The 27,274-nt window shown below is 41.7% G+C and overlaps 1 protein-coding gene across 1 annotated transcript; it reads right to left on the reverse strand.

The window, feature by feature from the left end:
• On the reverse strand, window positions 1-27,274 carry LANCL3 (LanC like family member 3; the record flags this gene model as incomplete). Its single annotated transcript, XM_081327230.1, has 5 exons — window positions 1-160; window positions 1,621-1,828; window positions 3,040-3,237; window positions 5,447-5,570; window positions 26,711-27,274. 5 exons carry the CDS (start codon window positions 27,272-27,274, stop codon window positions 1-3), a joined length of 1,254 nt encoding a protein of 417 aa, XP_081183356.1.

Genomic DNA, 27,274 nt, shown 5'->3' on the forward strand with positions numbered 1-27,274 from the left:
TCACACAAAGATGCTAAAGAGAGGGAACTCAGCCTGGTTAGGTTGCAGCAAGTCAACCAAGAAACACACTGTCCCTGAGAAGCCTTCAAACAGACTGTAAACATTTTCCAATGCCCTGGAGCCAGCCTTGAATTCTTCAGTAAACAAAAACTCAGCGAACCTAAGAAATAAACAAGATACGACAAACACATATTATTGGCTGTAAATCAAAGAAATAAATGTATGTCTATGTCCTATGAACAGGCTCCTTTTTTAACTGTATCTTGTGGCATATTACAATATTTGTTGGAATAGCTCCATTTTAGCCCTCTCCTGCTCGCTTTCTCTATTAATATCATTGGAGTGGTCTTATCTGTACTTGCCTTAGAATCACAGCGCTGATTTGATTGGTTTCAGGTTAGTGCTGCTCGGTTGTACTTTAGCATCGTAGTCAAGTAGTCAAGTCAAGCACTGTAAAGATGGTTAGGTACATAGTACAGAACCTACAGTCCTGATGGCAAATAGTAGCATCTAAACTTGATTAAACATGTAAGGCTCACTAGGGTTTATATTTCAACAGGGGCCCTTAGAATATTCTAGGGCAGCGGCTCCCAACCTTTTCTATACCTCACACCCCTAGAACGCTTCTGATATATTCTCATACCCCTTACAAAAGTTCGAAATAATGGAAATGAATTATGTATATACACTATAGTGTTGAAAGTTTTTGTACCCCCTGGAATATTGTCTTGCACCCCCAGGGGGTACGAGCACCCCAGGTTGGGAGCCCCTGTTCTAGGGCTATAGACTCAGTGAGAAATTAAAGAAGTAGTGATAAATTGTTTGGCTACTGATGCTGTTAATATCCCTAATTCTCAACCAGCAAAGTATAATATTATGGTACATTATATTAGCTTCTTATGTGGTTCTATCAGTCAGCACTGACCTGATTGTTATGTAGCCGGTTCTTTGCAGGCAATAAGCGAGACGGAAGGTTGCAAACAGGAACAGAACTGAAACAGAGGCTGCTGCGCAGCTACTTATACGGTTGGCCACGATGCGGTGGCCAATAGGTTTAAAGGAACCCATTCCCGTCCCAAATCATCCAATGATCTTCTTGGAGACAAGAAGTCTGGCTTAATCACTGACCGTTACACAGACACACCACTGAGCAACCATAAGCAGCATTCAAACAGACACGTGAACAGTTCAAATAAAAATCCCAATACATTATACTGATGGCACATAATGAATCATAAGGAATTATGCTTTGAGTTCTGAAATCTAACACATCATTCCTGATGATACCAGGCCAAAAGAAAACTGAACTATGGGATCACAGATAAATTTCAAAATTGTGAACAATGTGCTTGTATATTTGAGAATTCAAACTCATTATTTCTAAAAGAATCTAGAGAAAATTAGAGAAGTTTGGAGTAGGAAGGACGTATATTTACCCATTTTTCTACAGCAAATGATAAATGATTAGGGCTAGCATATTTATATCCACATCCACATGCATATATTTTCAATTCTAAAAAACGTAAGTGATAAATTAAAAGAGTAACACAAAACACTTATTGTAACTTGAATGATCTTTTGTATAATCTGCAAATTTAAAGATTCTATTCAGTTACTAACCTTTGTGCTCTGTACATGTATTTAGAATTTCCTGTTAGCCTGTACAGGAGCAGGAACACATAAGCACTGCCAGCCACACCATGACATATTCCGGGGCCTTTTTTTAGTAGTCCTTTCTGCCAAGTTAGCTCTCCACAGCGGATACAACTGTCTAGATACTGGGGTTTTTTAGAAACCAAATATGCTTTTGCAAACATGTATGCAATGCCTGAGGAGAAAAGAAAGGGATTCTGTAAGAACCACTGAAGAATAAACTATTGTATGAGAACAGAAAGCATGCACTGTTAGCCTAGACCAGGGGTAGGCAACCTCAGCTCTTTTATGACTCATGGACTTCAACTCCCAGAATTCCTGAGTCAGCTGACTCAGGAATTCTGGGAGTTGAAGTCCATGAGTCATAAAAGAGCTGAGGTTGCCTACCCCTGGCCTAGACTCATAAGATGTAAATAAAATGCCAGATAAAATCGAAAAGCAGTTCCTTTTTTCCCTTCTTAAAAGCCCACCAATGCCCAAGAAATTGTTTCTTATTCTGTGATAAGATTGTCTGAATGCTCAAATTTCCTAGCAATATTCACTGCTATTCAGTCTATTGTCACTAACAATGTTTTGCTGCCTAAAAAAATGAGATGATCATGGTTTTGCATAGCACCTAGAAATTAATTGGTAAGCAATGGAGGCTAGTGTATGGAAAGTTTTTATGGAAGGTGGGGTAAACATAGCTTGGTTTTATTTGTATTATTGTAGATAATGTGTTGCTTTCAAATGAAAAGTTCAGAGAACACAATTAAGCCACATGAAAGCCAGCCCAATAAAATTAATGATGATATCCTTAGCAGATGATTTATGGAGTCATAAGAGGAGAGAAAAACACACAACAGAAGCATTCATTCTAATAGTCATTGTTACCAGGTTTTTCTACTTTTAAAATAACTTTTGTGAAGAGGATCCATTTCTGCTTTTCTTCATGCAACAAATATTTAGGGCCAGCCTTTTATATTTATGCTGTGGGCCAGTTTTAGATTCTCATGTTCACATCTTTATACAAGGACAGGAATATTGACAGAAAGCAAAAAAATACACTCACAAAAAGAGGGACCCTATTTTATCATTTGCAATAGATTTTGGATTCATCAGTTCTCTAGGATGCTGTTATACACTACAGTATATAGACAAGGAATTTTGAGGACAATTGTGGAGAAACTCCTTCACATTTTCAGTGGAGGCTATAGGAAACTGCTTTGTTCAGATGTTTAAGACAGCTCTCCATTACTTAAACTTTGATCCATTTCAGTAAGAATAAAGCTGTTAAAGTAACAATAGTAATTTTATTAATGCCAAAATTTTATTTCAAATTTGCCCTATTTTTTCATCAAAATGGAACTAATTCGGGGAACTCCTTTATAATATCTATATGAGAACCTGGAGCGCCATGACACCAGTGTACAAGTTCATTCTCTCGCTCAATCATTTCTCCCAACTCTGGAGGCCAGTTGCAATTCTGTTCTTGATCCATGAGAAAATCAACACTCTGCCATACAAGTTCCTGATCAGCAGGTGGGAGATATTCATAATAGGAAAGCAGCATTTGTAGGATAGATGAGAGTCCATGGGCAGCTCCTGTGAAGAGCATAAGTAAAGTAAGTAGTGCAGGACTATTTTGAAAGGGATCAGAATGATACTATATTCCAGGATCAGCCAATAAAACCAAATGATGGCAATCTCTGGGCAAATAAAAAAAAACAGGATGATACAAAAACAGTGTATTGAGTTAAAACAAAACAGTGGTGCCACAAGGAAAACAGACCCCTTCAAGACTTTACACAAGCCTATGAAAAAATAGATGTACTGTAAATCATGCTGTATAATTTATTATTGTGATATATACTGATTGTTGCCAAGAAGAACCATTTAAAAAGAGAATTGCATTCAAGAAGGATAAGACCATCAATGGCTGCTAGGTCAGTCATAATATACAGTATATGACTTCATATTTGACTCCAAAAAGGCATGGAATCCCATTAAAGTATACCATTGCTATTAAGACAATGCTACATGTATGTCCCCATGCTCCAAACCCCTTTTTGGAATTGAATTCAAAGTGTTGCACAGCTTTAATATTTAGGTCACTGGTGTAGGCTAGGAAATGTGTAGAAAACGCTATTGATCTCAAGTCCTTTCTGCATTCTTCCCTAGGATATTTGATTGGCAAATTTGGTGGAAGATTGGTGGTGGAAAGATTAGCTGTTTTTTGTAAATGTCCACCAGGATTACTTTTTTGGTTTTATATTACAAAATGTCTTGCTGTCAAATTAAGTAGATCCTAACAAAAGGGAGAGAGACTGGGCATAATCTTGGCATGTGTTAATTCCCACCTTGACAAGTCAAAAGAAGGTGAGACATAGACCACTTCCTTTGAAATGGCAAGTCGCTAGTGGATCATTAACTTTAAAATATTCCTCTTTAAAAAACAATCCATCACACATTTTGTATGGCTGAAAAGCCTGAGCTATGTGAAATTCTTATCCTGGGCTTGCCCAAATTAAGATTTCTACTTCATTTTATTTTTCAGTAGGGCTCTTAGGCGAAAATACTTAAACTGAATGTTTCTGGGTTTGATTACTGTACTGTCCCCTTCTTTTTTTATTACTTTTCACATTCTTTCAACTGAATGTTTCTTTTATTGTTTTATAACTACTTCAAAGACTGGAGTTTTGTTTTGACGCTTTGATATAGTCTTTTTTGTTCTATGGGCCATAACTCTGCTCCATTGTCACCCCTTAATCAGATTTGGTAGTGGTTACCAACTAATGAAAGAAATATATTTTCATTTACCAGGTTGTTAATTTACTCAGCAGATACTTTGCTCAATTTAGAATCTTCACTGCAAACAAAAATGATGATGCCTGAACAGTTAATTGCAAAGCAAGAATTCGAGTCCTTTTAAGTTTCTGTGCATGACAATTTAAATTCTCAACCCTTTTTCTCCTATATGTTTGAGTTAACAGAGATTTGGCAATCGGCATGGTGCCTTTGGGTAGCTCAGATATGGTTATCTAATGGTCTTCTCTAGCTTGGAAACCATCAGCTTCAGGTCTTGCACAAGAGGACATTCCAACCTGGATGGGAAAAGAGGGTCCTTTACAACCTATGGAATATAAGTTTCTATCTCAAGTGAACTGGATATGATATTCTGTTGGAATATGATTAGTCCACTGTACACTTAAATGCATTTGTGCATAAATAAAATAATTAAATTTCTATGGTTTTGTACCTCTTGATAGAAAGGATAATCTCTTTGAAGATAATTCTCTGGGTTGGATTTTTCTCCTAACACTATCATTTTGAAATAATGTTCTTATTTTGAAAAAGTATTTTGGTTATTTCTGATCAAATATTTTAAACTGATTTGTAACCTTTAATCTAAAATAATTTCTATGTTCTGCATGAGAGAAAACCAAGATGCTCTTGAGAATCATACATACTCACTGTCTCTATAGTATATTGTTGTGATGCAGAGATTTCATCCTGAACAGTACAATCTTATTCTGAATTTAGCTTCATTAAATTTATGTGCCTTATTTCTAAGTGCATAAAACAGCTTTCTTCAAGCTGGTGCTATTCAGATGTGTTGAATTTCAACAGTCAACATACTTCTGGCCTTATTTTTTGAGAAAATGAGAATTATAGTCAATATATTTGGAGTACATTAAGTTATAGAAACATAGGGTACATAGTAATCTTGATCCCAAACAAGATGGCTGTATTAAAAAAAAACAGAAATAAGACACTGGACAGAACTTGCGCTAAAATAGAAGTTTTTACTTACCAAGATATTCTGTCCCATAGTATGAATACATGAGAGGAACTGGTTTTCTTTTCCTCAGCGCATATTGTTTCCCAGATTCTAACATTGCCTGACAAATTGACTTGATTTGGGTTGGAGTCAGTATCTAAATGTAGGGGGGAAGGAATGGGGAATGGGAAGAAAAATATCAGATGTTATAGATGTGAGTTATAATCTCTAAAACTTCTTTGTAAAGTATCTAATTTATAATTAGTAAATCTCTACATTTCTGTCAGCTGATCAACCTATTATTTAAGGCAGACATGTCAAACACAAGGCCTGGGGGCCGGATCCGGCCTGCGAAGTGGTTTCATGTGGCCCACGAAGCCATCCTGGAAACAGTGAGGGAACAGCCCCCACTGCCTTGGCCCTGGCCCAGAGACCCTCCTTCTGCCAGAGACCCTCAGATCTGTCCCACTCCTGCCCAGGCCCCCATAGGCACCCTTGATGCGAACGATGTAGAGCTGGCCACGCCCACCCAGTAGGCCATACGCACTCTAGCCACGCCCACCCAGTAGGCCACGCCCACCCTGGCCATACCCACCTGGCCCCCTGAGGGCAACCACAATGCTGATGCGGCCCTCAATGAAATTGAGTTTGACACCCCTGATTTAAGGGACATTTCTGTGGCCTGCAAACTGGTCCATGAAAACAATTAGATACACAGCTGAAGGTTTGGTAGATGCCTACTAATTAGTATATGACTTATACTTTCCTACTGAACCAGACTGTTCCATTGTTTTACAAATTTTATATTTTTTCCTTCTATTAAGATCAATGCAGGTGGCTGCAACATGTATCCATTATTTCCTGTCCTAATTTTTGTAATAATGGAAATTAGTTCATGACAATCTTCCATGGGGCACCCTTTTATGTACCTGAATAATGACATCATCATATCTCTCTTAAATTTTCTTTTTCCAGACTAAACACCCTAGATTCCTTCAGCCTGTCCTCATAGGGAAAATGCTCAGGTCCCTGATATGATGAGGTGCATGCTGCAAGATACAGGTTGGCCGATAAATATTAAGAGAAGCAGTTAACTCAGTGAGCAAAACTGTTTCCTATTGAAAGCCAAAGTCAGAATGCTATATAGCGGTGGCAAGGAAAGAAGCCTAGCTCAGGGCACATGAAAGTGTTGAGTCCTGAAGTGTATCACTATTTGCCAAAAGAAAAGAGAATTAAGCTGAATCGCAGATGTGAGGAAGGCATGATGGTTGACTATTCACATTACTGCAGGGGATGGAGGATCCAAGATCTTATGACAGCAGCCATTAAATTATCCAATACTGGTTATTTTGATGCAAGTAGATAATAACCATGAGGTGTCAGATGTTGCTCCTTATGTTCAGATAAGTAGTGAGTAGAGACCGTGAGCTTTGAAGGAGATCTGTATTACATGTCCCAAACTCAACTGCATGGCAGTTGAGCATCCTAGCCCACATGCTCCAAGGGGCACAAGAAAGGGTCCCTCATGAAAACTTTCCTACTATGTCAAAATGAGCAAGCACAATAACTCTGCATATGGAAGAAATGAAATGGATGCCAGCCACCGAAAGACATTTTTAACACAGCAACAGCAAAACACATAAAAGTAGATGTATAGGGGAAAAAAATCAAGGTTAATATCCTCAAACTGAAGCCATCTGGTTTTGAGGAGTCAGGGAAATAAAGTATAGTGTGCAAGCTTCAAAAGAGCATCTACAACATGAAGTAGACAGCTAGAGTCAAGAATAAAAAGCTGAACCAGATGCTTGTCAAGTATGGTTCACAAAAGGTGAAGCACACTGTTATTTTTATTTCATATTCAGAAACAATAGATGAAGACTTTAGTATATATTACCAAGAAGGATAGCCAAGACACTGCAAAAAAAAAAATCTACAAGGAAACAGAGGTGAAAGCTGGGAAGTAATTCCTACTATCTTTGCTCCAGAAAGAAAAAGCTGAAGATGGAAGATAAAATATAGACAAACTCCCAGAATGCTTCTAAACAATTGAAAACTGAGAAGCTGCTTATTATTAGGAAATGTAATTCACTAAGCATGTCTGAATTATTTTAGGCAGCTAATTTTAGCCATTATGTTCAACAGATTGAACTGGGACATAATTATAAGAATCATTTTTATTTTCTCTTAAATAAACAAATGGTTAAGGAAGAGATGATTGGTAGAAGAACCCAACATCAAAACATTATTTTCAAATCTCAGAATAACTGAACCATATCTTTCAAAGCCAGCAGAGTCCTAGGTTGCATTAAAAGAGGGATACCATAAAGAAAGGTGCCAAAGCACCTGAAGGCAGGACAAGAAGCAAAGGATGGAAACTAATCCAGGAGAGAGCCAGCCAAGAAGTAAGAAGAAATTTCCTGACAGTTAGAATAATTAATCAATGGAACAACTTGCCTCCAGAAGTTGTGGGTGCTCTAATAGGGCTCGCAACTTGGGAGTCCTCCTAGATTCACAGCTCTCCCTAGAAGACCATATAGTAGCTGTGACTAGGGGGGCCTTCGCCCAGGTTCGCCTGGTGCGCCAGTTGCGGCCCTATCTAGACCGGGATGCCTTACGTACGGTCACTCATGCGCTCATGACCTCTCGTCTTGATTACTGCAACGCTCTCTACATGGGGCTACCCTTGAAGACCACTCGGAGGCTCCAACTGGTACAGAATGCAGCCGCAAGAGTCGTATTGGGAGTTTCCCGATACTCCCATGTCACACCTTTGCTCCGCGAGCTGCATTGGCTACCAGTTGTCTTCCGAGTGAGGTTCAAGGTGTTAGTAATGACCTACAAAGCCCTTCATGGCATGGGTCTGGAATACCTTGGGGAGCACCTGCAGCCGGCGTCAACTTCCCTCCGCCCAGTACACTCCCACAGAGAGGGCCTCCTCAGGGTGCCACCGGTCAAAGAATGCCAACTGGTGGCCCCCAGGGGGAGGGCGTTCTCTGTGGGTGCACCGGATTTATGGAACCATCTTCCGGTCGAGCTCCGGATGGCGCCCGATCTCCGCTCCTTCCGGCGCAATCTTAAAACCCATCTCTTTAAACAAGCTGGCCTGGCCTGATGGGACGGGGTGGGATTTTTATAAATGGACTTCAATTTTTAACCTGTATTAATTTATTATGGGCATTGTTTAATCACATTTTAATAATTTTTAATTTTTGTATCTAGTTTTTATGTATTGCCCTGTTCACCGCCCTGAGTCCTCCGGGAGAAGGGCGGTATATAAATTAAATTAATAAATAAATAATAAATAAATAATATTGGATATTTTTAAGAAGAGATTGGACAGCCATTTGTCTGAAATGCTACAGGGTTTTCTGTTTGAGCCAGGTTTGACTAAAAAACCTCCAAGGTCCCTTCCAACTCTGTAATTCTGTTAGAAGACAAAGATCAGGTGTAGATGTATATGAAGGGGGATATCTGTTAATAGTGTTTATAAAAAAGAAATAGTAATTGATCACAGACTAATATGAGTTGGCAGTTTGATACAGATGCTAAAAAAGCAAATTTAGTTTTAGGCTGTATCAAATGTGCATAGGCTTCAGAACAACATGCATAGCTTCTAAACATGGGAAATGATTCTTTATTCTGCTTTGGTTGGGGCACATTTGAATATTGCACTCCTAATGAATGCAAAGCATGTTTATTTTAAGAAGGATTTGTAAAAATAGAGCAAGTGTAAAGAAAGGCAACAAGAATGATTAGAGGACTAGAATCAGTCCTAGGAAGAGAATGTGAAGGAATTAGGAATGTTTAACCTTGAAAAGAAAAACTGAGAGGAAATAACAGCATTTCTCAAGTATCTGGAAAATGTTACACAGGTCTAGTCTTTAACATTCCAAAATGCAGGATATGAAATAATGGATTTAAGTTACACAAAATCAAATTTTGATTGAACTTTAGATAAACATCCTAACAGTAATAGTCAAGTACATTCAATAGTTGTCAATTTTGCATAGAAGTATTGAACTGTTGGATGCATTCAAGAAAAAAATTAGATTAAAAAACTGTCAGGATTGCTTTAAACTGGATTCCTGCAGTGAGGTTGGACTTGATAGCTTAACTTCCCGCTTCTAACTCTTATCATTCAATAATTGTTTCCTTGGGGGATTTTCTTTTATAGAAATAAGTTAAGAAAATGGCCTTATTCCTTAAATAAGGCGGTGTTTGAACAATAAAACTCTCATCTGAAAGCACTTTCAGTCAGGAGGAAGGTATGATTATAAGGAATAAAAATACCCTTTTCTGAATATATCTAAACTGGTCGAGATAATATTTCAACCAGAAATGTTAACTTATCATCAAACCACCTAGCTAACATAGCAACAAAATCTGATGATCTTTCAGAATGGGACATTGGTCCACAGTGTAGTTAATGCAAGAGTTAGTATTTTTCTCAGGGTTTTTTTCTTTTGTCTGATTTAAGGACACACTTGTTAGTCATTGATTGCTCTTCCTTTTCTCTTCACATCCACCCACTCCCATTTTTTAAATAGATGCCTTACCATTAGCTGTGCAATTCCCCAAGAAACACATTGTTGCTTTCGTGCTATGATGAACCAACACTATAAAAATAATCTCAAGACTATATAGCCAAATTTTATAAAACATTTTAATGTAGCAAAACAGATGGATTCTTCTTTCTTGATCAAAACCAAAGTTGGTGTCTGTTATAATTCCAATAGTTAACGGCACTGTTACAGTAACATTCCTTTTATTCCAATAGCTGGATTACACTAGGAGAATCATTTGTAAAGTATATTGAATGCTATTTAATACTTTTCTTCAGTTTATTACCAGTTTAAACATGTGGCTGGGCCAATTAGATTGGATATGACTGAGTGGTTCATATTTTAGTTCAATGAGGCATAAAAAAACCCCTGATTCTTCTCATTTATGAAATGGAAACCATCATATTGCAAAATAAAATAAAATAAAAAACTTTGGCTTTCCCTCTGCTGTAAGAGATTTGATAAAGCGGCATGCAAAATGTATCCATGCTCTGATGTCCTGGTAACATGCAGTCTCTTTTTCTGTTTGTGGTCCATACCAGATATTTTGCAAGTAATAAATTGAAGATTAAGTTATCCCATCTTTTTCTAATGTTAAAAATAACATTTGTCTGATGTGGTGTCTGTTTGAATATACAAAGATACCAATATATAAAAAGGTTAAAGGTTAAATTCTATGCATTCACATCAATATGTATTTTGGATGACTTTCCTCAATAAATTAGTGAACAAGTATGATATTTTTGACTAATTTGTTTAACTAACTTACAGGACGTGTGAAGAACAGATCGTGTTTTAAGTGATTTTATTTTGCAGAAATACTGACAATTCAAACAGGTTCACAAACCTTTAAACAGCACTGTATCTATACAAGTATTTTTAAAATTAAATACAATGCTTTTTCAATAGTATTTAATTCCATGTATGATTTTTAAGGGAATCTACTAATAATCTCATATATTAGTAAGTTGATTTACAATAGAAGCAAGTAACTGAATTCAGCCCCCAAATGTAGTCTTAGCTTAGTATAAACACAAATTCCCCTCACAAATTAAGAAAAAAGAAACTGATAATTTTAATTTATGCCACATGAAACACACACAGCCATGTCTTGAAGATGGCGGACGTGCGGGCGGCCGTGTGAGGTTGAGCTCTGCAGGTCCGAGAAGATAGGCGCCTTAGGAGCCCCTCAGGGCTTTTTCCTTTATGCCCTGGGTTGGGGGAAGGGTGGCAGCGATGAACTTTGCAATTGTCTAGGTTTTTTTTTTTTACCAGCGTTTCGCAGGGCTGCCGGTTTTGTTATCTGCTCAGCTGCTCAGCTGCTCAGCTGGTCGTCGGGAGTTTCCGGCTATGTCGGGCGGTCTTGGCTTCTTCGGCAGCGTTTGGAGTTCCCGGCGGCTGGCGGCGGCGGTGCTGCGGCGGCGACGGAGCTGTTTGCGAGCTGCGTGGCCCGCCTTTTCTATCGTTTTCCTTTTAACTGGTCTGCCTCTGCCTTCTGCCTGCTTTTTGCTTGCATCAACGACGCTCTGGGATATCCTAATGGCGGCGGCGGCGGCGGCGGCGACGGCGTTGTTCCCGGGCCGTTTGCGGGCCACTTTACCATCGACTATTGTGGTCTGGCCTGCTTTCACCGAACCGTTTGCCCCGCTGCCCCCTGGGCCTTTTTGGCCCGTTTTTCATCGGCGGAGGCGGTGGCTTTCCCCGGATTGTTCCCGGCCTTGGTGGCGTTCCGGTGGCTACGGTGGCTACGGGGATGGCGGCGGCGGTGTCCATAGCGGCCCAGCGGCAGCGGCTTCGATGATTCAGCGATGGCGTTATGGCCGGTTTGCCGGCCCCCCGGTTGGTTCTGCATATCCCAGATGGGTTGGCACCCCCACTGCTTCTGATGGCCCTGAAGGTTCCTGGACTAGCCGGTGGATTCCGGTGGAGCCCAGTGGAGCCTTGTGGACTTGGGCCATTTTGAAGGACTTTGGAAGACCGGCGGGGAATTTAATAGACCTGGGGGAGCCAATCTTTGTTGACCACAGTCTGGAAGGCCCCAATAATTATGGAACTGAGGGCCTATGGACTGGTGGTCAGTTACAACCTCTAGGAATGACGGGACAACGGGGGACTTGGCTTTTACCAGAATTGACTATGATGGCTTGTTTTTGTTTTTACAATCGATTGCGCATTGCCCCTTATACCCCAAAGGACAGAGAACTCTGGGTATTAGCCATTGTGAGAGGATGGCCGAATTTACATCTGCTGCCCCTAGAGGTGAGAGCTCTATGGGGCAGGCCATACCCAGTGCGGTTGCTCCAGACTTCCATCCCCCCCGAGAACTGGCTCTGTGGCCGTAGTGAGAGGACGGTGGCAGGCCTGCCCGGGGGGTTTATCCAGCTGAGTGGCAGCGGCTGGACGGAGGCCTGGGACTCCCTCTCTGAATAGATCCTCCTTATGGACTATTATCTATGGACTGCCTGCGATCCGGACTGCTATTTATGCCTTCCTTTAAATATTCTTCCACGGACTTGTGCGCCCTCAGGGGTGCTCCCCTCTCCTGGGTGCGACCCGCCTTGCCAGCCGATTATAACCTCGAGGAAGGGCCCATTTATTGGGACCCTGAGAGTTGGCTGGGCACGGGTAGGGGCCTTCGACGTAGACCTAATAAGAGGCCCCTGATTATTTTTCTTTCAAAATTTTTTAGGGGGTTAGGGAGGCGGGAGGGTTCTTTTGGTTGTTTGGATAAGGGGGGCTATCCAACTACCGCTGTTCTGGCTAGGGCCGATGGAGATCGCAGGGGGGAGGAGCGGGGGTCGGTCACCTCCGGGGCTCCAGGGCTGGTCGTGGGGCTACCTATTCCCACGACATCAGGGAATGGCAGCAGATGTAGGAGCAGAGGGCCGTATCGATCTCAGGGAAGGCCTCTCCGCTGCTTACAAGCGGTGAGGCACTCCGACCCTCTGGCTCTACCCCAAGGTCCCGGGAGTGAGGGTGTGCAGCCCCCTGAGCTCCGGCTGGTGTATTTGAATGCCAGGTCCGTCTTTAAGAAGGCTCCTCTCGTTCGTGATCTGGTCGAGGGTGAGCAGGCGGACCTGGCTTGCATCACGGAGACTTGGTTGGGCCCAGAGGGCGGGATTCCTCTGGTTGACCTTTGCCCACCAGATTTCCGGGTGCTGCACCGGCCTCGGGCTCAGGGTAGGGGTGGGGGTGTGGCTGTTGTTATGAGGGAGACCTTGTGTCCGCGGGAGGCCACTGTTCCTCAGATAGTCGGGTGTGAGTCTCTCTTTTTGAGATGCGGCCCTGGTGCGCAGTTGGGCTTGCTGCTGGTGTACCTTTCGCCTAGTCACGCAGCAGCAGCCCTGCCTGAGCTGCTCGATGTCCTCTCTGGGTTGGTGATTGAGTTCCCGAAACTTATAGTTTTGGGGGACTTCAATCTACCATCGCTGGGAGGATCATCTGAGTTGGCTCGGGAGTTCATGGCTTCCATGACGGCCATGGACCTGACGCAAGTAATTTCGGGACCGACTCATGAGGGAGGCCACACCCTTGACCTAGTTTTTTTATCTGGACGGTGGTTAGATGATCTTGGTGGGGGCTCCCCAATTATTATGCCCCTGTCATGGACCGATCATCATCTCCTGCGGCTGGTCTTCCGTTTTGCCACCCCCCGCCGTGGGTGCTTGGAACCAATTAAATGGTACCGCCCCAGACGCTTAATGGATCCCCAGAGGTTCCAGGCAGCGCTGGGGTCCCCACCTGCCTCCCTTGCTCACAGCTCGGCAGATGCCTTAGTGGAAGCCTGGGAAAGGATGGCCACTGAGGCTCTTGACCGAGTTGTACCCCTGCGGCCCCTGACCCGGTGCAGATCCCGTCGAGCTCCATGGTTCTCTGCGGAGCTTCGGGAGATGAAGCGTCGGAGACGGGGCCTAGAGAGCGGTTGGAGGTCCAGCCGATCCGAATCCGACCGATTGCGACTAAGAGCCTACATTAGGTCTTATCTCGCTGCGATAAGGGAGGCGAGGTCTAACCACTTCGCCACCCTTATCGCGTCCGCAGATAATCGCCCGGCCGCCCTGTTTAGGGTGACTCGCTCCCTCCTAAATCAGGAGGTGAGGGAGGATCCCTTGCAGGGTCGTGCCGAGGAGTTTAACCAACATCTGTCGGACAAAATCGCTCGGATTCGGACCGGTCTGGACTCTGACTGGGCAGAGTCTGACGATCAGGACACTGGCGGTCTTGTCGATATCATCTGGGAGGAGTTTGATTCTGTGACTCCGGAGGAAGTGGACAGGATCATGGGGAGGCTGAGCACCACCACGTGTTTATTGGACCCGTGCCCTTCCTGGCTGGTCTATGCAGCCCGGGAGAGGACACGCAGCTGGTTCCAGGCAGTTATATCGGCTTCTCTGAGTGAGGGTTGCTTCCCCGCCGTCTTGAAAGAGGCGGTGGTGAGGCCTCTCCTCAAGAAGCCTGCCTTGGACCCAGCTGTATTAAACAACTTTCGTCCTGTCTCCAACCTTCGCTTTCTTGCGAAGGTTGTTGAGAGTGTGGTGGCGCATCAGCTCCCTCTGGTCCTGGATGAAGCGGATTATCTAGACCCGTACCAATCGGGTTTCAGGCCCGGGCACAGCACGGAGACGGCATTGGTCGCGCTGGTGAATGATCTCTGGAGGGCTCGGGACAGGGGATATTCCTCTGTTCTAGTCCTATTAGACCTCTCGGCGGCTTTCGATACCATCGACCATGGTATCTTGCTGCGGCGTCTCAGGGGATTGGGAGTGGGAGGCACAGTTTTACAGTGGTTCTCCTCCTATCTCCGGGGACGTTCGCAGTCGGTGTTGGCAGGAGGGCAGAGGTCGACCGCGAGGTCTCTCATTTGTGGAGTTCCTCAGGGGTCGGTCCTCTCGCCTCTCCTGTTCAACATCTACATGAAACCGCTGGGTGAGATCATTCGTGGCTTTGGAGTTGGGTATCATCAGTACGCTGATGATACCCAACTTTTCCTTTCGACCCCAAACCACCCCAGTGATGCCCTCAACGTGATGTCCCGGTGCCTGGAGGCGGTTCGGGTCTGGATGGGGAGGAACAGACTCCAGCTCAACCCCGACAAGACTGAGTGGCTCTGCATACCTTCATCCCGGGTTTATTCGGATGTTCCACCTTTGGCTATGGGGGGTGAACTATTACCCCCCGTAGATAGGGCTCGCAACTTGGGAGTCCTCCTAGATTCACGGCTCACCCTGGAAGACCATATAGGAGCTGTGACTAGGGGGGCCTTCGCCCAGGTTCGCCTGGTGCGCCAGTTGCGGCCCTATCTTAGCCGGGATGATTTGTGCACGGTCACTCATGCGCTCGTGTCCTCTCGTCTAGACTACTGCAACGCTCTCTACATGGGGCTGCCCTTGAGGACCACCCGGAAGCTCCAACTGGTACAGAATGCAGCCGCGAGAGTTGTGTTGGGAGTCTCCCGATACTCCCACGTTACACCGCTGCTCCGTGAGCTGCATTGGTTGCCAGTTGTCTTCCGGGTGAGATTCAAGGTACTGGTAACAGTGTTTAAAGCCCTTCATGGCATGGGGCCGGAGTACCTTAGGGAACATCTGCTGCCGGCATCAAGCTCCCTGCGCCCTGTGCGTTCCCACAGAGAGGGCCTCCTCAGGGTGCCACCGATCAGAGAATGTCGATTGGTGGTCCCCAGGGGGAGATCCTTCTCTGTGGGCGCTCCGGAGCTGTGGAATCAGCTACCGGTAGAGCTCCGGATGGCGCCCGATCTTCGCTCCTTTCGTCGCGATCTCAAGACGTTTCTGTTTGTTCAAGCCGGCCTAGCCTGATGGGGATTGGTGGGGTTTTTAGTCTTGTGTTTTAATTTTAACTTGGTGTTTTAGAACTTGATTCCAACTGTTTTAATATGGGCAATTATTTAATCTTGTTTTAACGTTTGTATTTAGTATTTTATTCTGCCCTGTGAACCGCCCTGAGTCCTCAGGGAGAAGGGCGGTATATAAATATTATTAAATTAAAATTAAATTAAAAATTGTCTTATTCCCTTTGCTCTACTGTTTGGAGGCATGATGTAGGAGATGCAAACTTTTGTTGCGATTGTGGTTCTGATCTGAAATGTACCGATACGAATTAGGTTTCCTCCTCAGTGCCTCAAATCAAAGTATTTATGTGGAGGAGACACTCTGACGCAGAGTTATGAAAAGAAGCAGCTCTTTGATTCAAAGCTTATTAAAAGGGGATGTCTCTCCATATTGGGGAATAAAGTGGGGAACAAAGCATTACAGTTTCCAAGATCACAATTCAAATTAGATCCCCCCCGTTTTTTTCCAAATAGGAAAAAAAAGACATAGCTATTATTTACATATCTCAAGTCTTTGAGGTTAAACAAAGCATTACAATGGGAAAAATTAAATCTTAGGACTTGTTCTGACATGAAAAATAATGTAAGAATCTCTAAGAGGATCTTTGCGAAGGATCTTAATAGCTACTTTCTTGTTGTCAGTGGTTTGGAGTTTTAAAATTGATCCAATTTAAATTGGATCTAGGAAAAGGTCATGTATGACATCAACACGTATATCTAACTAGAGATAGATAAATTAACTTATAACAACAAACGCTAGAAAAAAAATTATGATTAAATAAAAACAAGTCACAGTTTTTTCAGTGAACAATTTTTTGCACAAAAAATTTCACATATTTTCAGCATTTTAAAATTTTACTTTAAAGTGCCAACACTGAGTTTCATTTTAAAGTGCTAACAAGGAAACAGAACAGAAAATAGATTTAAATTGGCTGACAGCCATTATTTTACCCTTTGATTTGCAATTTGTGCCAATGAATAGAAATATCAGCATAGACTACAGAAAAATGCTAATAGATAAAAGGAAAGATCAAAACAAACATGTCATTTTAATTTTATTTAATTTTATAACAGTCTCCATGCAGGACCATAATAATATGTTGCATAAAATATTCACCAACCTCCTCTAACAAACAAAGACGATAGAAAATCCAGTGGCATAGACAGGAAACTTGCCTATAGATTTAAGTACAACAGAAGTCACCTTTTGAATGAGTTGGCTATATATTGCTATATTTTTAAGAGCAGGAAGAGAGGGGGAAAGAAAAAATAATTGAAATAAGGAAAAGTTTACAATGTTGTGTAAAAGATCAGAATTATAACTTCTTCTCATTAAACAAACCACTTTTAATCTTAGATATAAACAAGATTAAAGCTATGTTATTCTTGTGTTCCTGCATCTTTCATAAATGTTTCCTGAGAACAAAACTAGACCGACTGTCAGAAAACGTGACTTTTCTTAAAAAATAAACAGTTTCCCAGTATTAGTGCTAAAATAATCCAGAATACTAATACACGGGGCAAAGAAATACACTTAAAACTTCAAATATGATTCTATCTCACAGCCTTCTGAATTTTTGGTGGCCAGATATGATAACTTACCTAAGTTAATCCAAGTTCAATCAATGTATGTTTATTGGCTAAATATACTATTAATTTTGGTATGATTATCAAATTCTGTGTTAATAGTGATCCATGATCCCTCATTGATCTGAGCAAAAGTTTCATAATTTATAAAGCCTCTTTTACAGAATAGACCCCTAAGCAATATTAAAAAACAGCCAAGTCTATTGTCTTCACCTTATGTCAAGCAAATGTTAAAAGCCAATCTAACCAGATGGCTTGGACTTCATAATAATGGTATTCCAGAAACAGGAACTAATAAATGCTTCAGTTTTGACTGATAACCCTCTGAGATTACTGTAAAATTCAAAATATTGCTGTTCACCATTTCTTAATAGTGCATTTAACTTAAAATCCAAGTCAAACAAAATGCTTAATGTACCTTGTGCTCTATTTCTAATTTGTCACCTCAGTACTAGATTGGACATGTAGCTTTGAATCAGGTCTCAAAAGTAACTGCTAATTTGGTCTATATCACAAGAGAAATGAATAAAGATTATTGGAACTGTGACAGCTGAAACATCATTTCACTGGGATTATAAGGGGTTAGTTAGTGTAAATCCAGGAAAAGGAGAAAAAATTAGAGGAAGATCTTCTAATAATATTTTTAAAAAGTAAAGGTTCCCCTGTCTAGCCATATCCAACCCTAGGGGATGGTGCTCATCTCTGTGTCCTAGCTGAGGGAGTCAGCATTGTCTGAAGGCACTTCCCTGGTTATGTGGCCAGCATGACTATATGCCAAGGTGCACAGAATGTTGTTACATTCCCACTGAAGTGGTATCTATTTATCTACTTGCATTTGCATGCTTTCAAACTACTACTGTAACAATAATCCTCTGTCTCTTCTCCATATTTTCTTCTACCATCTGAAGAAAAATTATCTTGTATAACTTCTGAAATGAAGCTATACTAGATAAAAATACTTTGTTTCTTAACTCTAAAATATTCCTGAAAACAGCTACTTTAAAACTGTTGGGTACTGTGCCAAACTCTATGAGCACAGGCTTCCATACAGCTTCCATTATGCAGATACAAAGTGCTTTAAAGCTAAGCCATATGTCTGTTCTAGATTCATTTTTATAAATATTGCATTGTCAGGAAGTGTTGACATAGCTGGTTTTTTGTTAAGAAATTTTCAAGAACAGAACAGAAACGATTAATCATCAAAGGTAAATAAAGTGTTAAGAGTGCACAATATTTTAAAGGACTATTTAAGAATGATGTACAGTTTATACTACTGTTATTCCTTTCCTATAGCAGCTCTTTAATCATATTTAAAACTTTTATAAGGAAGACTGATTGTCTTAATGATAAAAAGTAGACTTATTCTTTGGAAGGGGATAATAAAACTTTGTTTTATATTTACAGGGGGGCTTTCGCCCAGGTTCGCCTGGTGCGCCAGTTGCGGCCCTATCTGGACCGGGATGCCCTGTGTACGGTCACTCATGCGCTCGTGACCTCTCGCCTTGACTACTGTAATGCTCTCTACATGGGGCTTCCCTTGAAGACCACTCGGAGGCTCCAACTGGTACAGAATGCGGCCGCGAGAGTTGTCTTGGGAGTTTCCCGGTACTCCCATGTTACACCTTTGCTCCGCGAGCTACATTGGTTACCAGTTGTCTTCCGGGTGAGGTTCAAGGTCTTAGTGATGGTTTTTAAGTCCCTACATGGCATGGGTCCGGAATACCTCGGGGACCACCTGCTGCCGGTGTCAACTCCCCTCCGCCCTGTGCGTTCCCACAGAGAGGGCCTCCTCAGGGTGCCTCCAGTCAGAGAATGCCGGCTGGTGGCCCCCAGGTGGAGGGCCTTCTCTGTGGGCGCCCCGGCTTTGTGGAATCAACTGCCGGTGGAGCTCCGGATGGCACCGGATCTCCGCTCCTTCCGGCGCGGGTTAAAGACCCACCTGTTTGAACAAGCTGGCCTGGCCTGATGGGGAGTTAATTTGGGTTTTAAATATTTGTATATTTTATAGTTTTATCTTGGGCATTAATTTAATTCTATTTTAACTTTTGTAGTTTTGTATTTTTATCATATGCCCTGTTCACCGCCCTGAGTCCCTCGGGAGAAGGGCGGTATAAAAATTTAATAAAACTAAAACTAAAACTAAACACGTTATATGAACAATCATACTAATAACTATAAATAACATTAAATTTGTTAGTGACCTTTTGATTAGTGGGCCTCACAATATGTTATGATACTGAAGTAATCCATAAATTAATTCTACCTCATATTTTTATACCTGGCTGTCTTATAGAACAAAATACGTGTTTCTGTTCATTTTTGTTTATTTAATGAAATTACTTATTTTTGTTTTTGAACTGATTATTTGTAAGTAGTCTTACAACCAAATGTGGCTATTGGCAGACATACTGGAATAGTGACAGAGCAGAATCAGAAGCGGGCATCAGTACCATCCACCCTGGGTGAAGTGAGTGATGCAGCGGACGTCCTTTCTTGCTACTGGAGGCTGTGGGGGTCTGGATGAGAACAACAGATTCAAATTAAACGCTGATAAGATGGAGTGGCTGGGGTTGAAGCCCCTTGTTGGATGGAGTCACATTACCCAAGTCAGACCCAGAGAGCAGGGCTAAGAAGTCTTTGGAAGTAAGGACCAAGGTTTGCTGTAAATGAAAGTAGGCAGAGAAATAAGAATAGGGATTTAAATGAAACCCTCCCATAATCAATATGAAAGGAAACTTGGATTATTCTGGTAGCAGAGGGATACCTGAGTATATCAGAGGATTAATATGAAACAATAGAAGACCAAAAAGAAGACTGGTAGTTTAAATAAAGGATAACAAAATGAGCTGATAGGACAGAGAAAAGAGCTGTACTTTACTAATGTACTACATTGAAAACTGTCATGATTTGGCTATAGATTAAACATGGTAATAATCCAAAACATTTTGGTACCTGAAGTAGGCAGCTCAGATAATGGCTCCAAGCATCCCTATTTGATCCAACTTTTAACACTTCTCAATTCCGCCTTCTTCCTGTTCTATTTTTTACATAGTTCTATTCTGTTCCATTCCCCAATAAAGGAGAACTGACAATTTAATATTTAACATTTACAAACATTTTAAGAAATTTTTAAACACCTACAATGCAAACACAACCTTTCTTGTCTGCATAATGAAAACTGATGGGGTTGCAAAGATTTTGAACTACTACCTGAAGATCCACACTCTATTTTCTGTTGAGATTGTTGCAAGGCTGACTAGTCTCTTCTGTGTCAGAGTGAAATGTCGATGTATTTATTAATTTCAGTTTGGAGACTCTGCATTGTCCCCTATCAACTATTATAATAAGTGTTTGGTGTATATGCAGAGCAACAAAAGCATTTTGAAGAGAGTGATCATCCTATTTATGTACTCATATTACAGAATAGCCTTTTAGAACTGATCCTGCTGAAATATATCTTTGAAAGGGTTTTTTTGTTCATCACCGAGGAGCTTCCGTGTCAGTGTGTATCAACATTGTCTATGGTGCCTTAATGTATACTGTATGTTTTCCAGATGTTGTAAGAGATTTTGGCATTCTAAATATAGTTCTCTGATCAGCATAAACTGTTTTTCATCTGACTGTTTTATGCACACCAACACTTGTTTTGAGTCTCTTTTGGGATTACCCCGTGCACTGTATACATAATATCTTATTCTGTGAATCCTGAATTTTTGAATGAATGGTGTGAAGTTCCTCTGCCAAGCTCCATGCACTCTTCCGAATGTTTTCAAATTCCTCTTGTAGTAAAATTATAGGTATTATTTTGCTTTGTCTATTTGTTCCATTGTTTCAGATATATGAAGTTCAACATCTTGAGGCCTCTTGCTTAGTATTTATTTCAAACAATATGCCCTGCCATAATATTAAGCTACACAGAACTTGGAAGTTAAGTATATTTTTGGTAATGCTATTTTCCTTTCTTGCAGTTTTCCTGTTGGTGGTGCCTGTCAAACTATTACCTTATAAAGACAACCATGACATCACTTTTGGGTAGCAAGCATTTTCATGATGGCAAATGAGGCTTTTTCAGAGTGTTTTGCCAATAAAGAATCTGATGCAATCTGGATGTTGACCGTTTATGGTGGCTTATAACACTGCTTTCATCTCAAGCTCTTTCCACTTATGAAATACTTCCTAGTGATTGAATGTCTTCTCGTGGCACGTCTAATTCCTAGCCATATTTTTTCCTAGCCCTTTGTTCCTGTGCAGCCCATTACGGATGGAAGATTAGCTTGGAAAGTCTGTAATTTAAAAAAGTATGTTGCATTTGGGGGCTTTGAGCATGTCAGCCTTTTAGCCTCTTTGTTGCCATTGGGGATTTTACCCATGTAATCTTTTGGATGGAAATTTCTATTGAATTGTTTTAGGAACATTACATTTTTCAACTGTGAGGATAAAGAAGCTGTGGAAGTGACTCAGACTACTGGTCAAATAGGTTCACTGTCATGGATCCCAAGATGTACTGTACTCAGCAGTAACTATTTCCTGCACAACAATTTATCTACAGTTTCCTTCACGAACATGCCTGGTTGAATTCATTTGAGATGGAAAGCCTCACTGGACCTGGAAGACTTACCATGGACAAATGCATCTGTCTCTCAGGAGAGATTCTTCCTACTTGGAAAGGCATTATTTTTTCTGAATGCTGACCCAAAGGGTCATTTTCCCCCCCTTTTCATTTATCTATAGTTGCTATAGAGCTATAGTGGCTCCCATGATTCTGTTTGAAACAAGCAAACAAATCAACTGGTAGCAGGATCTAAGTGTCTTCAGAGTCTAACTGGCTTCCCCCATCTCTGAGCATCTGAATGCTTGTTTTCCTCAAGTGCCTTTATAGGGAAGCAGAAGGAAGCTCCTGGCAAAGCCAGCATTAATCAATCCAAGTGCCTAGGAGGCTAAGAAGATACATCAGATGTCCCTGCTCCTATATCTCCCTGCAGCTTCCCTCTCACCTCCTCTGTTGTTTGCCTGTCTCTTGAAATCTCAAGTGTGAGAAGAAAAGAGAACAAGCAGAATATATAAAGTGTATGTTACTGCCCACACAATCATATTCCTTACTAATTCTAAATACACCTTTTGGAAGCTTTCCTGAGGCCAAGACACTTAAAAGTGGCTTTTATGGAGATGAAGCTCTCATTTTCCTTCTGATTTGTAGCAGGCAAATTTCTCTTTGCATGGTGCTGCCTATGCACTCTGCCTCGTGAAGGATCAGGGCTTGATTTAGCTCAAGGTTTGCCTCACCCTGAAGAAAATACACTGACCAATAAAAAACATGACGACTGCTCTGTGGCTTTGAGGCAGGGGCTCCTTTGCACTTGAAGGGATGCCCTGCTCAAAGCCTCACTCTTTCAAAGCTCTGAACAGTCTGAATGTCCCTGGAGCTTCTTATCAGAATGCAGAATATCTCATCCGAAGGAGATAAAACACAGCATTCCCAAATATGCTATAGGTTCAGCATTAGTATGATCTCCAGGACCAGCCATTTGTGCTAGAGCTAAAATTTTGGATGATTTTACTACCTTCCCCATTTCACATAAAATAACTCCCTAGATTGAGAGGTGAATCTCAATTCTGATGTGGAACACACTGTGTGCAAGAGTCACCTTTTAAACCATGATCCATTACATTTTCAATGTGTTCCACATGCTATTTCATTTCTCTAAGATAAGCCAGATTAAGTAACTTGATATCAATATAGAAGGGAAAGAGCTGTTTGTAAGTGTCAAGAAGTGAAAATTGAGCTATCAGCTGCTTAGATGACAGTTCGACTGCTCTGAGCCATTGTGCTGTAACCTGTCTCTTCATCAGCTAAAGGACAAAAAAGGTGGTACATATTTTAACATAACAGAACATAAACATTTATAATATGGCTTGGAATGTTCAGATGGAAAATGCTGCAATTATGTAGTTTGTTACATCACTGCAGTGATATTAACAAAATGATCAGGACAAATATTTGCATGCTATACTAATACAATATAGCAAAGGTTTTCAGCTGACTATATAGAAATAATTCCATCAGTGTACTTCCCTACTATGAATGCAGCTTTACCAATAAATATATTATAAATCATGGATTACCCATTTGAGTAAGACAGAATTCTTCATAATTATTTAAAAATAAAGAAAAAAATCCCTAGGAAACTGCATTCATTTTATGATCTTACAAATGGCTGCCAATTTCATTAATTGAATTTCATGTACATATATGACTTTATTAAATGTCAAAAAGAAAAATAAGCAATTAATGTATATTAACTCTAACAATTAATGTATATTAACTCTAACTCTAACATATAGGTTTCTCAAGAGACAAATATGCTTAAGCATAGTCAATGAAGCAGAACTAGATGTTATTCTGGAACTCCCTAGCTTTCTCCATGATCCAGCGTATGCAATTTGATCTCTAGTTCCTCTGCCTCTTCAAAATCCTGCCTGTAGATGTTTTTCTGGAACTCCCTAGCTTTCTGGATCATGGAAAAAAGCTAGGGAGTTCCAGAAAAACATCTACTTCTGCTTCATTGACTATGCTAAAGCCTTTCATTGTGTAGATCACAACAAACTGTGGCAAGTTCTTAAAGAGATGGGAGTACCAGACCATCTTATTTGTCTCTTGAGAAACCTATACACGGGTCAAGAAGCAACAGTGAGAACTGGGCACGGAACCACTGATTGGTTCAAAATTGGGAAAGGAGTCCGGCAAGGCTGTATACTGTCACCCTGCCTATTTAACTTATATGCAGAGCACATCATGAGAAAGGCAGGGCTAGATGAATCAAAAGTTGGAATTAAGATTGCTGGAAGAAATATCAACAACCTAAGATATGCAGATGATATCACTCTAATGGCAGAAAGTGAAGAAGAACTAAAGAGCCTCTTGTTGCGGGTGAAGAAGGAGAGTGCAAAAGTTGGGTTGAAACTTAACATTAAGAAAACTAAGATCATGGCATCCGGCCCTCTCAATTCCTGGCAAATAGATGGGGAAGAAATGGAGGTAGTGACAGAATTTATTTTCCTGGGCTCCAAGATCACTGCAGATGGGGACTGTAGCCAAAAAATTAAAAGACGCTTGCTCCTGGGGAGGAAAGCAATGGCAAATCTAGACAGCACACTAAAAAGCAGAGACATCACCCTGTCAACAAAAGTGCCTATAGTCAAGGCTATGGTCTTCCCAGTTGCAATGTATGGTAGTGAAAGTTGGACCATAAGAAAGGCCGAGTGCCAAAGAATTGAGGACTTTGAAGTATGGTGCTGGAGAAGACTCCTGCGAGTCCCTTGGACTGCAAGGTGATCAAACCGGTCAGTACTAGAGGAGATCAACCCTGACTGCTCTTTAGAAGGCCAGATCCTGAAGTTGAAACTCAAATACTTTGGCCACCTAATGAGAAGGAAGGACTCACTGGAGAAGAGCCTAATGCTGGGAAAGATTGAGGGCAATAGAAGAAAGGTACAACAGAGAATGAGGTGGCTGGATGGAGTCACTGAAGCAGTAGGCGTGAGCTTAAATGGACTCCAGAAGATGGTAGAGGACAGGAAGGCCTGGAGGAACGTTGTCCATGGGGTCGCGATGGGTCGGACATGACTTTGCAGCTAACAACAACAACAACAACTCAAACAATAGAACAAAGTAGATTTATAACAGAGGGCTTTATAAACGACTACTTATAAATAAATTTACATTGTGTAAAATGCCAGTATGTTTATTTTTGTTACTGTTATTTTCCTCAAGAAGTTTGTTTTAGGTAAAAGTTGTTATAAAGTTCAATGAATATAAATTTGAATACATTGCCAAAAGTTTTATTAGATAACAGTGTTTTAATCCTTATGCTATTTTCATTGGAATTAAATTAGATTAATTTCCAATTATATTTATTTGAGTTTCTTTCTCAATTGCATTCATTTCATTTTGAAATTTTCATTATAAAAATGTAATTCTTAGAATGCTTTCATCAATGCCTTCATTACTAGTATTGATCTTAAGTGTAAAAAAAAGATAAGTAAACAATTGGCATTTTTACACCTACTTGATTATATGCATGGCTAATATCTTATCAGGGATGAGATAAAAATAATAGTCTGATTGCAGTTAGTCAGACATAGGAGGAATCATTAGCTGAGATGGCAGAATTCTGAAAACAGCACATTATTTGGACCTAAATGCTGGCGTAAAACCCTTGAGCCAAGACAATTTAAGATATGGGGGTCACTGTACATTTTTGAGAGCATTCTTTTTCTCTCTCATTCCATATTACATTACCAGTATGAATCAAGGCAAAAGGGCTGCAATAACAAAAATTTCTTAAGAATAGAAGTAGCAACCCTTTCTCTGTCCAGATGCTGCTGTTCTTTGGGAAATAAGCCACGAAACTGCATTCAAGACAATAAAAGATTCACAGAATTTATAGTCATCCTTTACAGAAGCAAAATGTTTAGCTCCAAGCATACTTGACATTTGACTCAGGTGTATCTACTGCAAATGAGAAAGCAAATTCTATCCTAGCATTTGTTTAGATAGAAATGAGTAGGAGCAGTGCTTTTTTTGTAAAAGAAAAAGGTGCCGGAACTCACACGTCACACAACCCGCCTTGCCTACCCTACAAGGTTCCATCCAAAAAAGGTGCCGGAACTCCGTTCTGAGCGTTCTATGAGAAAAAAAGCCCTGAGTAGGAGAATGTAATAGTGGTCATACCACATATTTCCATATATGTAACTGAATTAGTAAAGCAATAACACTTGTTTACTTGTTTACTTGTTTACTTCTTGAACATTAAAAAAAAAAGTTTGCTTCTAATCAAAGCAGTGTTTGTGTGGGTGTGGGTGTTTGGAGAGGGGATTTGCCTTTTTTGAAACACATAGTTAAAAAAAAATCAAAAAAAGAGTAAACCTAAGGAAACCTCTAAGCCTAATTTTGCTGGCCCACTTCTGTGTTTTCTTTCTGCACAAATAAATGTCCGAGAAGGGGCTAGAGAGGTTTGTAAAAAAGAAATTGAAATGTCCCCTAGTGAATGTTGCTCCGAAGTCTTAAATAAACAGTGGAAAGATAGGCTAATATGCCTAATATCCCATCCTAATAGGGATAGGTTCAGGTTTTCTTCTTGCACTTGAGCCTTAGACTTTTCAGACTTCAACCTCAACCACAAAGGGATGCAAGGGAGGGACGGAGGGGGGGCGGTGGGAAAGGGCAGAGCGGGACGAGAAAGGGCAGGGCAGGAGTGGCACAAAGCGGGGGGGGGGGCGGGGGGTTTCAAACGCGGCTACCTCCATCCCCAGCTTCTGCTTCAGCACCAAGGCAGCGCACAGATAGCCGGCGCGGCCCACGAAGAGCTCGTCGGAACCGCACTCGAGGAAGGAGATGGGGACGCACAAGTCGCACAGCTCCCGAAACTTGCCCAGCGACTTGGCCCAGTCGGGTAGTCCGAGCGCCTGGGAGACCAGGGCGGCCACGGCGTAGACGCCGGCGCCCCCGAGCAGGAAAGCGGCGCGGGTGTCGGGGTCGGCTTCGCCCCAGTCCTCCTCGTAGCGCGCGCAGGCGTCGATCAGTTGCTTGGCCAGCCGCAGGTGGGCGTCCCGCGCTTGAGCGAAGAGGGGGCACTGGGCGACCTGATACAGCATGTAGGCCACGCCGGCCACGCCGCCGTAGAGGCCTCCCTGACAGCAGCGCAGGCCGCCCGCCGCTTCGCTGCCGGCCAGCGCGGGCAGCTCCTTGAGGATGCGGTCGACGGTGGCCGTCACCCAGGGCAACACCGCCTCCTTGCATTTCCCGTCCAGCAGGCTTCCCTTGTAGTCCCCGAAGCGGTTGGCGAAGCAGCGCTTGCTTCCCAT

Source organism: Vipera berus, assembly GCF_964194415.1.
Source record: "Vipera berus genome assembly, chromosome: 4".
Classification (NCBI taxonomy): Eukaryota; Metazoa; Chordata; class Lepidosauria; order Squamata; family Viperidae; genus Vipera; species Vipera berus.